Below are 13,230 nucleotides of genomic sequence, written 5' to 3' on the forward strand. Positions count from 1 at the left end.
GAAGTGACACGCACCACTATATACAATATACCTGCAAGCACGCAGCTTCTAATTAGTGCCAATTAGCATCAATTGGTTAATTGCCAATCTGTGCCAATTGGCTTGTTGTACAATTAAGTTACAAATTAGCTGTGCACACTGATTTTGTGAGTGCAACTTAGGCCACCATATACAGAATTTGGTCCTGACTGGATAAAGCAGACTTAACGCCTCCTAAATAAGTGGTCCTGTGCATTAATGAAAAGAGTAACAAAAATTAAAAAGCCTTAAAAATATGCCACAGTAAATCACTAAGCCTAGATTTTACCATGCCTTAGTAAAAAGTCCTCATAATTAGAAGCACAATCCTTTGAATATCGTCAGGCCCAGTGTTTCTGGAGTTAACCTTAGGAACACAAGAGATACACATCTCGAGGATTCAGGCAACTGTGTCATTTATTTGTATTTACAGTTTTCTTACCCACCCCTGTACCTTGCAGGTTCAGCAGAAGGGAATTAGTGCACCACAGACATGGTCAGCCATCCAGTGAAACCTCTGTCCATATATGTGGGGCTCTCCCTTCCAACTATTATGCTTTTTAACTGAGATGATCTGAGAGCTCCATTTCATCAGCGACAGGCTGAACCCTCTCTACTTTTACCCCCATTGTATCTCTAGGTCTCGTTCCAGTCTCTCATATGCAAAACAAATTTACCAAACCACAGATATACTAGGAATAAAACCACAACCAACTCTGCTGGGCATTCCTGACCTAGAGCCAGTTAGTCATTCTTGGCCTAACCAAGAGGGCTGCAAAAGCTATCCATCACTCCCCATCGCTTTACCTGTCACTTAAGAATAAAGAACAATCCTCCAGGCAGTAAATAAAAGAAGGAAATATGAAATGAGAAGTGTCAGTCTTTGTCTCCCTACAGAGTCAATATGGGACTATGTTGTGTTTGGGGTTGGATTAAAGGTACTTTTCCCTGGGTGCTGATGTCTGTCCTTCCCTAGGCCTCCTTTCTGAGAGTCATACGAATGCCACTGAAGATCTTTCCAAAAGTTTCAAAGATAGGGTCACAGAAGGTTGCCACGCACAGTGCATAGAATCGACTCACACACTGCACCTCAATCATGTAGCTCTTTATGCATGGTACCACTGCCCAGATGTGACAGAAGGAGAGGCAGGCGAAGAGAAAGCCCCAGAGCAGTGCCAGGGGGGCTCCCAGCACCGCTGAGAGCAGGCGATAGCACCAGTATTTTGTGATCGTGAATACGGTGTTGCTCGTTTTCCAGACCCCATCAAAGCTATGGGTACCATCCGGCTCTGCAATGACATCTTCAAAATCCACCTGCAGAGGAATAAATAAGAAATAGAAAATAGAGAGAAAGAGGGACGAGACCAGTTCAGCATATTAACCTACCTGTGTCTGGGCTCTGTTGCAACCTCTTAGTCATTTTTACAACCTCTTGTAATTTTTTCACACTTTTCTTGGAGAATTTAAAGTACAGTAAAATGCTGATTATCCGGACTAACCTCAGCAAAGGGCAGTCCAGATTATCAAAAATCTGGATGATTGGACATTATTTTTTTGGTTTTGTTTTTAATAAAAATTGTTTAAAAATACTGTCAGTGCCCCTCCCCCCAGCATGAAAAGACAGCATTTCTCCTCCCTCCCAGAACAGACAAAATCAACCCCATTCTGGACCCAGAAGAAAGACCCCAGGCCTATCTTGTTTCCTTGGTGGTCTAGTGGCACGCTGGGGCAGGAGCATTTCCCACTCGCTCCTGCCCATGTTTTTTCATCGACGAAAATAGCTGACAAGACTTCCAGCGGCAGTCTCACGAGGCTACTCATAATTTCATGAGACTGCCACTGGAAGTCTCGGCAGCTATTTTTGTCACTGAAAGAGCAAGGGCAGGAACGAGTGAGAATTGCTCCTGCCCCAGCGTGCCACTAGACCACAAGAGAAACAAGGTAAGCCCGGGGTCCTTCCTCTGGGTCCGGGAGGGGGGTTGATGTCTGTTTGGGAAGGGAGGGGAAACACTCTCTTCTCTTGTAGGGTGCATGCTAATGGTGGGGGGAAAATTTCCCGGTTTGGGGGGGGAGCTGGGCTGAGCTGATGGCAGTGGCAGCAAAAGCAGAGAAAAACCACTAGTGGGAGGGAGGGTGATAGGCATGGTACTTCAGGAGGAACTTGAATATAAAGTGAGACTACCGGAGCAATCTGGATAATCAACGTTCAAATACATCTTTTATCATAGCCTTGTCCTATGTGTGTGTATACATTTTAAATTATCGCTGGATTTTACTAAGCCATGGTAGAGGTTTCTACCACAGCATGGAGCGCCAAAAAACCTTCAATGCTGCTCCAACACTTATAGAATTCCTATGAGTGTTGGAGCATTTAGTGCTCTGGGTCGGTAGTAAAAGGAGCTCAATATCAGCTGTCTGTGCTGTATTCATGGTTTAGATATACAGTATATATTTTTTTTAATTTGCAGAAGCAGATAAATAGTACAGGTAAAAAACTAATTTAATATGAGCATTTTTATTCTGCTCCAGGCAGACTACAATGCAAAGAAATGGGCTATAATCCCCAAAACAAAAACATTTAAAAAAAATACAAAGAATGTCAAAAGAGTCCATAACATTAAGCACTTAATAGATAATGATCGAACAAATAAGCTTTCAATAACTGAACCTAAGACCATTCAATTTCTCTGAGGGGTTGCGGAAACCTATTCCATGAATCAGGCCTTTGCCTACAATTGATCTTAGTCTCATGGTGAATTTTGACATAGGGAGTTTGATGGAATTGATAAACAAGTTTCCTGAAATAAACTTAGGTCTTCTTTTACAAAACTGCGGTAATGGCTGCTGCTATAGTAATTCCTCCGACGCCCAGAGGGATTTAATGGGTGTCAGAGCATTTGTCGCACGGCAGCCACTATCATGGCTTTGTGAAAGGGGGGGAGGGGGTTTAGAGATTTGGCTAAGGAATACAGCAGAGAGATTGATGAACAGAGGTATTCAGGTGTCAAACCATGTAGGATTTTAGAAATAAATTAAAGAAGTTTGAATTCTGTTCTTGCTTGTACAGGGAGCCAAAGGTAAACCAAGAAGAAGAGGACTTCCTTATTGAATAATCATCCTACCCAGAATGACATATGGCGTAGAGCAAATTGGGTCTAATATGGATGTTTCCAAAAGACTTGAAGAATATATAAAAAGGCCTACCACAGGCTAACTTGAGTGTGTCTATCTTTAATATTAGTTGTTCCCATATAGAACAAAATAAGCTACTATCTTTTTTCTAAATAGTAGATTCACTTGCAGTAAGAGACAGGCGTATCATAATCATGAGTGATCAGTCATAGGACCTCTTATAATTTCCATATTATTTCAGGTCCACATCCTGACTCCAAATTTTAATCACCTACACCTGTCCCATCCTACCTGCCTCACCTATTTTGTGTAAAAAAAACTACAGAACTACATCTGCAGATGTGTGCTTCATGAGCTGTATCATCAAAATATATTGTATAGCAATGAAAAAAAAAAATCTCTAATCACAAATGTAGTACATATAAACATGGCTTTTATCAATTATATATTTGTGATAAAAAAGAAATCAAAGGGGGTTTTGGTGCACACATATGTTTTAATTGTGTTTCCTATTTATGGTTTTTTCTTTTCTTTCATTGTAGAAGAGCAACGCTGGTTATTATCCCCTGAGGAAGATCTGCTTTGGACAGATTAAAACGCCTGTTTCTCCTGTCAGAAGGGTGTTGGAAGTTGTACATTCTCAACCAGCACTGGTTCATGGGTTATACCATTTGAGATAAATGTTGCTTTCTCTCTTCACCCATGATTTGAGGGTTTATATTTACTACTTTTGTGATTAGTGGGTTTTTAAAAAAAAAATTTCATTGTTATACAATATATTTCGATGATACAGCTCATGAAGCACACACCTGCAGATGTAGTTCTGTAGTTTTTTTTACACAAAATAAGTGAGGCAGTTAGGATGAGACAGGTGTAGGTGATTAAAATTTGGAGTCAGGATGTGTGGACCTGAAATAATATGGAAATTATAAGAGATCCTATGATCTGATCACCCACGATTATGATACGCCTGTCTCTTATTGCAAGTAAATCTACTGTTTAGAAAAAGATAGTAGCTTATTTTGTTCTATATGGGAACAGCTAATATTGAAGCTAGACACACTCAAGTTAGCCTGTGGTAGGCCTTTTTATATATTCTTCAAATCTTTTGGAAACATCCATATTAGACCCAATTTGCTCTATGCCATATGTACAGGGAGCCAATGCAGCTTTAACATAAATGGGGTAGTATGATCGATTGATGTACCCCCAAAGAACAGTTTAACTGCAGCATTGTGCACAGTCTGGAGTCTGCATAACGGACGGACTAGAAGGCCAAGCAACATAATATTACAATAATCCAATTGTATTAGAATAATGACCTGCAATACTGTTTTCTGCTAAGATGGATCCAAGAATGTTTTAATCCTATGCAGTATTTTTAGATTGGTAAATGTCTTCCTGATGAAAATAAAAAAAAAGTTTCTCTTTATAAAATTATTATTTATTTATGTGTGCAAGAAATCTTATATTCTATAAGTCAGAGAGAACAAAATAAGGGGGAAAAAAACCACCTTATACTGACCAAACTCAAGTTCACTATGAAAAACAAAGCCCTTTTTTTTTTTTTTGTGCTAAGCTACAGTAGAGTTTTCTACCATGGCTCAGAGTGCTAAATGCTTTGATGCTGCTCCAACGCTCTTAGGAATTTTATGAGAATCAGAGCATTTAGTGCCCGGGGTCATGGTAGAAATCTCTATCGTGGCTTATTAAAAAGGGGTGAAGGGGGGGGGAGGCAGAGAAGCGAAATGGCATAAATAATACAAATATTAGTAAAGAAGCCACCAAGTGATACAAACGCCCACCTCAATCCTTCCGGAAAGCTAACATACATAAATGTTCAATGAAAGGAGTTCCCCACCACTAAAATTAAAGGGGAAAAATTAGAGGGAGAAAATGATGATCAAGTTGTACATCTCTGTGGACAAAACCACTGACCAGTGGCTATAGTATCTTCTGAGAGTTCCTTAATGGGATTCAGTATGACTTTCTTTGAGTGATGGTTTACTCCTTGCAATATTTCCAAACACAGGCTTAATTATGTGCATAAGCAGGAGGTTTTGCACGCATTTCTGAGAGGAAGGAAGCTGGGATATCAGGGCCAAACAATACTCTGTTTTCAGAACTACATTAATCACATTTCTGTTTTGTGGAAGACCTTTCTCCTCTCTGCTCATATCTGGCCAAAATGAAGGCTAACCCTGGGTTTTACTAAATTGCAGAAGAGCTTCTTTTTGCGGGCCGGCGAGGTAAACGATCCAAAGCTCATAGAAATTGAGTGAGTGTTGGAACATATACCTTGCCGTACCACAGTAAGAAGCTCTTCCGCAGTTTAGTAAAAGGAGTCTTAAGTTTGCTTTACCATATCCTATTCTATCGTGATGAAATATAGCAAGCAGCGACTGCTTATTTTGGGACTATGGAGCCAGTGGTAGACTTTGGGCTAGATTAGTGGTCTCAAACTCAAACCCTTTGCGGGGCCACATTTTGGATTTGTAGGTACTTGGAGGGCCGCAGAAAAAATAGTTAATGTCTTATTAAAGAAATGACAATTTTGCATGAGGTAAAACTCTTTATAGTTTATAAAACTTTCCTTTAACAGTTAAAAGGAAAGATATATAAACTATAAAGAGTTTTACCTTATGCAAAATTGTAATTTCTTTAATAAGACATTAACTATTTTTTCTGCGGCCCTCCAAGTACTCTATTTTTTCTGCAGCCCTCACATTTAAAGTTTAATATCTTTTCTTTCTCAAAACTGACACATTTCAATTACTATATTGAAAATAAAATCATTTTCCCTACCCTTGTTGGCTGGTGACTTTATTTTTCTGTGCTTTTAACTATGTTTCCAGGGCCTTCTTGTCCTTTGACTGTTTTTCTCTCCAACTTCACTTTCTGCCTTGCATCCATCTTTGTTAAGAAGGCATACAGGGACTCATATATATGTAATGTAATATAATGTAATTTATTTCTTATATACCGCTACATCCGTTAGGTTCTAAGCGGTTTACAGAAAATATACATTAAGATTAGAAATAAGAAAGGTACTTGAAAATTTCCCTTACTGTCCCGAAGGCTCACAAGTGTGTAGTATTGGGTCTCCTGAAGCAGATTTTCGAAACGGGGCCACGTTGAGACCCCAGAGCCCTCACAACTACAAACTTTAAAGTCTGCACAGATAAGTGCACGGTATCATTTCTTTCATTAAGCAAGAGATCTTTTTGTGTACGACATTTTTGAACATTTTTGTCGATTAAGCAAGTTTATTTAAACTATCAAAGTTTTTACCAATGGTCAGAGAGTGATGTTCTATAAAGTGAATGCAATGATTGGATGGTAAACTCTTTTACCAAGGGGAGGTATTCACCCCCCCTTTAGAGTTTCACTTTTTCTGAGCGTTTTTCTAGACGGCATTTGCTCTCTCCCCACTGGTATTTATTACCATAGTCAGTCTCTCACCTATTATTGCATCCATCTTTGGCATTAACTTAATATTCAATTTTTCTGCTTTCTTTTCAAAATCTACGTTTCCATGTCTTACCTTTCCTTCTATCTCTCTCTTCTTCCATCCCTATTTCCATGGTCTGACATCTCTTTCCTTCCTTTTCTCCCTCCCTCCTTCTTTCCTTTTCCCTGGTCTTGCATCTGTCTCCTTCCCTCCCCCCTTGCTCTGGCATCTCTCCCTCCCCCTCTATGGTCTGATATTTCCTTTCCTTCCCTCCCTCCCATGAACTTGGCATCTCTTGTTCCTCTCCTCTCCCTTGTCTTCCTTCTCCTTCCTTCCCTCTCTTTCCCCAATTGGGTGCAGCAGCAACAAAAGCAGCATTTCCTTTCCCCCTTTCCTGTGCAGGAGAGGCATTTCTCTTCCCCTTCCCTCCCTCTCCCTTTCCTTATGCAGCAGCAGCAGAAGCAGCAGCATTTCCCTCCCCCCCTCTCCTGTGCAGGAGAGGCATTTCTCTTCCCCTTTCCCTCCCTCTCCCTTTCCCTGTGCAGCAGCAGCAGCATTTCCCTAGGGTCCTCCTTTCCATATGCAGCAGAGCATTTCTCTTTCCCCTCCCCTTCGGTTCCTTTCCTTGTGTAGCAGCAGCGTGTCTGGCCGGCTCCCAATCAATCGTTCCGTTCAAAGCCACGGGTGGCGGCTCCTCGCGAGATCTGCGCCTGCGTCAGAAGCCTCTGATGTGACATCAGAGAGGCTTCCAATGCAGGAGTGGATAGCGCAAGGAGCCGCCACCCGCGGCTTTGTACGGATCGATTGACTTGAGCCGGCCTGACACGCTGCTGCTCCACAAGGGAAGGGGGAAGAGAAATGCGCGAGGAGCCACCGCCGCTTTACAGTTGATCATCGTGTCCAGACCGTGGGCCGCAAAATAGCACCTGGAGAGCCACATGCGGCCCACGGGCTGCGTGTTTGAGACCACTGGGCTAGATGCACTAAAGCCTCTGATCTTCAAATGATCGTCGCTAAACTGGTTTAGCGACCAATCATATTTGCTGACCTGATGTTCTAAACGGTCACCATGTGGTTTTCTGTGTGGTCCTATATTCTCCGATTCTGATATGCAAATGAGTCCATTAATATTAAAACCAGGAATCCGATCGATGCCATAAACTAGCATGCCAGAATTGGGTCATAGGACCGACCAGGAAAAGCAGACAGATTGTCAGTAACCGGTTTAAAATTTTTTTTTTCTATGAGCACAGATGTGCCCATAAAAAAATGCCATGCAATATCGCCACACCCCAACAATCCCCCCCGATGACCCCGGGACCAATAAATCAGCAGGAGGGATGCCTATTGCTGTGAACCCCCTCCCCCATGCCATCCAAAATTGGCAGGAGGAATGTCTACTCCCTCCTGCAGCTGAACATACCCCCCCCCATACTGACACCCCACCACAAACCCTCCCCTTCCCCACTCTCCTTCCTACAAAAAAAGAATCAGGAAGGATGCCCACTTCACACACCCCCGAACCTCCCCCGTACCTGTTCACACATTAGACCGCAGTAGGAATGTCCAGTCCCTCCTGCTCACAGGCCCGTCACTCCAAAATGGTGGTCCTTCCCCTTCCCATTGCATCCGGGGATGCACAGGGAGGAACCTAAGGCCCTGACTGGCTCTGTCACAACATCTCTGTCCATTAATTTTTTTTTTTTTTTTTTAAAGGCTTCCTGCCTGAACAGCTGAGCAGCTGGAGGCTGCTTTGGGGATTCTCCTGCAGTGCAGGTGTTCCTAATTCTCTGCCCATATGTAGAGTCAGTTTTCCAATGACTGGTGAGGCAGCATTAGGGTAGACATCCAACTCAATTCATTTGCATGGGAAGTTTTTTGAGCATAGATCTCTGTTTGGAAATTGGCCAAAAAATCAGCCAACAGTGACCCGCATGGTCTTAACGACTGTGCTTTGTGTATTTAGCACTTTGTCTCATTGGGCTTCTCAGGCTGAGATGGAGTGTGCTGTTTCAGATTTACACTATCCAAACAACAGCAGTTGTACTAAAGAGATGTCAGCCTCTATGCTCCCTACTAGTTTAACCACAGATTTTTAAAAAATATAAAATATTGAAATATTATCAATCATTATTTTACAATACTACTACTTCTATTATTAATTATTTCTATAGCACTACCAGATGTATACAGTGCTGTACAGAGCTATAAAGAAGTCCCAGCTCGAAAGAACTTACAATCTAAACAGACAAGACAGACAAACAGGATAGGTATGGATTCCCTTTATTCTATAAAAACAAGTATGCTCCACCCATCACCACACCCCCTTTTTAGAACCACATATAAAATTTACACGCAGATCCCAATGCCTAAAATGCATGTGAAAATTTTAATCAAAGTCGATATGATTATTAGCACCTAATTATCAGTACTAATTGGGTTGTTAATTAAATTGCATGCAGAAATTGGGCAGTCACCCAAATTTCTGCATGCAGTTTGTAGCACTATTTATAGAATTATGGTGTAAAGTACACTTATTCACAAAAGTATTTTGTATGTTTACATGTGCAAGTGGTGCATGCATGCAGATGCTCAATTATAGAATTGCCCTTTAAAGGCTGTGGGGATGTGAAGGCCCTTGGTTTTTTTCTAGAAAAGACTGACTTTCAGGGCAAATATTTTATTGCACTCCATATTGGTACTCTCTCTTAATGGGTACATATTTTGTTGATAAAAGTTTTTTTTTATGTGAAAGCTGACATTTCATTTGTGAAAATGTTGTGAGAATGGAAGTTCCAATACTCATAACTGCATCAAAAAATTGGGGATCATTGAATGGAAACCAGTTAAAAAGCCACAAAATCTGTCTTTTCACAATGTGAATACACCAATAAACATCTATTTTTCTGACTCTGGGACAGCATCAAAGTGCGATTATGAAATAGCAATTGTAAAATTGAAAAATCAATAAGCTTAACAACCTCCAGTTTTTAAATAGTTATAGAAACCAAAACTTTCAAATCTCCACCAGAAACAAAATTCAAATAGTATCTTCCATTTCCCCACAATCATCCAACTCAAACTTAACTTCATGCATAGTAGAAAAAAATCAGCATTTAAATCAATTATTCCACACAAAAAGTACCTCCCCTGACTATTTTCTTATTGAGGTAAAAAAATTCCCATGTGTCACACACAGCTAACTTCTCCATCCCTTAGATATAACTCAGCTTAGCTTTCCATTTATAAAGGAGTGAAATTCCAGAATCCTTCTGCACAGCGGCCAACATCAATTTAGCTGTATGGAGACAATGTCTAACCAAGTATTCAGTGACATTGTCAGACTCATAATGTTCCTATTTAACAAAATGATCCCTGGATCCCAAAGGATTTAAAGCTGTCAAGCAACTAATCTGAAAGTTTAGCCAGTGTTGGGTATAGGGAGGGAGTGGGAAGGGATGGGAGGAGGATAAAGCTTGGATGGAGAAACAAAGGTCACCAGGTCCTAGACCAGACATGGGCAACTCCGGTCCTCGAGGGCAGGAATCCAATCAGGTTTTCAGGATTTCCTCAATGAATATGCATGAGATCTATTTGCATGCACTTCTTTCAATGCATATTCATTGGGGAAATCCTGAAAACCCGATTGGATTCCGGCCCTCAAGGACCGGAGTTGTCCACCCCTGTCCTAGACAGTAGCCAAGAGCAGTGAATACAGCTAGATGGGCTGGCCTGATGCAGCCACGTTCGACCCATCAGCTACTTCAAGTGATGATGCACCTAGGTAGTGACTGCAAGTTTGAATACTAGAGTTATGCACTGTTGGATCTGGGGTAGCACTAGAAAGGAAGTTACACATCAGAGGAACAACCGCACCCTGCAGAACTGAGCCATACTTCAGCACTCCAGAAAAATACAGTATAAAACCCAGGCATGCAGTGGAAGCAAAACAAAAGCTGTCTGCCGATGATATGTAACCCCAAACCAAATAATAAACTTTAAACTGTAAAAAGTCTTTCCTGTGTGACTTAAAGTTCCCGTCTAACACATGACTGAGTTTTCATTTGATAACGCATTCTTGAAAACGTGTCCAGGAATTATATGACGACTGAACAAACAAAAGGAGGTGCAAGTTTAGTGAATAAATGGTGATACCACACAGGAGGAAGAAGACAAAGAATTAAAGTGGTGAGGTATTAGAATACTCCTCTCTGCTGCTATCTGTCTATCCATCCTACCCCCACCACTCCTATCCCCCTCCAAAAAAAACCCCCAAACAAGCCCTAAAGCCATCCCAGCACCACACAGTAGTAAAGAAGGAAGGAGTTAAGTGGCAAGTTAAATATAGTCCCCATTCCCCTCCTTCCTCGTCTCTCTGAAACAGCTGTGCCCTGCTATTTCTGTGCCCCCTTGATGCTATTCACAGCTTGCCTGGAAGTCTAGGAGGGATGTACAGTGGAGTCACTGGGGTAAGGGATCTGCACTGAATTTTTTAAACTTTCAAGTCTCTTTCCTCCCCCCAATCTTCTCTATCCCCTTTTCAAATCTGGGGAGGCTAGCTCTCTGCATACCCTGGGCCAGTAAGGAGGAGAAGGAGCATGGTGTGGCACTGGCCAGTGCACTCTGACCTCTGGTGGCCTCTAAGAAACTTAAAAACGGATACGGCTACCAACTTAGACTCACTTGAGGGCACAATGGTACATATTCAATAACCATTGAAACCAGGGAGAGGGCACATAACTCCAGATCATGTTCTCTCTCCCCCTCCCACACCTACTCATACCCTCACTCATTCATTACACACACTCGTTTTCTATCCCCTCCCCAACCTGTGACACCTTTCTCCCAGTTTGGGAGGCATTGAAATCCTTTCCCTCCTCACCTGCACCACCTCCTCATTGATCTTCTTGGGATCTCTATCTACCAGGTCAATCTCTTTGGTCAGCATCTCCTGGAAGCTCTTGCCAATTTCCGGTGGCTGCTCCTGCTGGGCCATGGCTCTCAATGTTCCCCCTCGTTTATTGCTGTGGTGGGGGACTGTGTCTTATCCCACTTCAGGAATATCTAAGGGGCTCCTCTGTTTCTTTTTCTCTACACAACTCAGCTTTGTCTGTCAAGCTGCTGCTCCCAGGCATGGCAAAGGGCACTCCCTCTCTCCTCCCCTACTCCTGAAAGTGTAGCCTTTCTCTGGGTCCCATCAAAGGAATCATTCCCACCCTCTTCCCCTATCTAATCTCCCTCACTCTGAGAACTCTGCAACATGCTCTATACGATCAATTATTTCTGGATATGGATCCCAAAGAGGGAAAAGAAGCAACGGTATCAGCATAGAAGGGACAATTTTCAGCCTTAGGAAACTTTGAGATTGCCCTTTAAGTGGTAAAAAAAACCAACAACATGTGTGTATGTGTTTGGAGGACGGGTGGAGATGGGGAGTTAGGATGGAAAACATGAAGTTGAGGGGAGGGAATATCTCTGTTTTAATAACATTGCATTCTATCCAGAGGGGGTTATGATTTATTAGAGCACTGAATACAAAGAAACCCCCATTAAAACTAGAACTTATAGAGAACCTTTTATCAAGCCTTGCTAGCGGGGTTAGCGCGTCGGACATTTCATCATGCGCTAACCCCCGCAGCCGGCTAAAAAAACTAACGCCTGCTCAATGCTGGCCTTAGCAGCTAGCGCAGCAGGAGGTTTAACACGCGGATAAAAGGACCCCATAGTCTTTATTCAGGATTTATTCAGTGTCTTCTCAGGGCTAACCACCTGCTTGTTCCCAGTTTCTATGTTCAAATCTGTAGAGTTCACTGATTAAAAATCCTATTATGTGCATGGCTAATGCAGAAAGTACGTGAACGACAAAGCCCCGACATGTTTTTACTCTGGTCAGAACAGAATGCGATGAGTTAAAAAGGTGAAATGACATAACTTTCCCCCCTTCCTGCTTTTTTTTAATCTCCCAAAAACCAATTGCAAGGATATAGGCATCATGAACAAAGGTGGAAAGGTAGAAAGCTTGTGCCTGGAGCATGATGCACTGATGTCATAGATGATGTCACAAATGTACAGAGGGAGGCTCCCGCTGTGCCTTCCAGATAAAAGTCTGGGGCATTAGAAATTCAAGTGTGAGAGTGGCACCCTTCTGTCACTCTCCTCTTAATCCCTGTTCCTTTTCTGTTTTAGCTGCATGTGCTCTAAATAGTACTTTGACTCTCTCAAGACTGCAAAGAATGTGAAATCCTATAACCCCCCCCTCCCTGCTAGGCCCTGCTCATGTCTATTCTCCCCTGCAGCGTGCAGAAGTACCGGGATTCCTGCCTCTGAGTTAAGGGGGATCTGATGTTTGGGGTGGGGTGGGCTGGTAGAACAAACTGGTATTCAAGGAGGGAGGGAGCAGGGGATCCAAGAGGAGCTCTCAGCATCGGTGCCTAGGTTCACCAGCTGCCATTTGGCATGAGGGCTGCATCATGGCTACATCTCTCTAAGGCAGAATATGGGCTATGGCATGTTTCATGCTTTGGAGTTCATAAGGAGTTACCAGGGCTGTGTGCTGGAGGTAGTATGAGAATTCTTTTTTCAGAATAATAGGTGGGAAACAGTAATTTTGGAATTGTGGAATGTATTTT

General features: G+C 42.2%; 1 protein-coding gene across 1 annotated transcript; it reads right to left on the reverse strand.

Moving 5' to 3' along the window:
- Nucleotides 1-312: 312 nt before the first annotated feature.
- Nucleotides 313-11,728, reverse strand: LOC117348516 (caveolin-3-like). The gene is made up of 2 exons (XM_033920736.1): nt 11,484-11,728; nt 313-1,332 (listed from the first exon to the last, which is right to left on the reverse strand). Exons 1-2 carry the CDS (start codon nt 11,595-11,597, stop codon nt 991-993), a joined length of 456 nt encoding a protein of 151 aa, XP_033776627.1. The 5' UTR covers nt 11,598-11,728; the 3' UTR covers nt 313-990.
- Nucleotides 11,729-13,230: the final 1,502 nt, after the last annotated feature.

This window comes from Geotrypetes seraphini, chromosome 1 (genome assembly GCF_902459505.1).
Source record: "Geotrypetes seraphini chromosome 1, aGeoSer1.1, whole genome shotgun sequence".
In the NCBI taxonomy this organism is placed as follows: domain Eukaryota; kingdom Metazoa; phylum Chordata; class Amphibia; order Gymnophiona; family Dermophiidae; genus Geotrypetes; species Geotrypetes seraphini.

Excerpts from the sequence above, each read along its gene's own strand:
- LOC117348516 (XM_033920736.1), bottom strand. The coding sequence starts at position 11,597 with ATGGCCCAGCAGGAGCAGCCACCGGAAATTGGCAAGAGCTTCCAGGAG. Across the intron at positions 1,333-11,483 it reads TCAATGAGGAGGTGGTGCAG|GTGGATTTTGAAGATGTCAT; the intron begins GTGAGGAGGGAA and ends ATTCCTCTGCAG.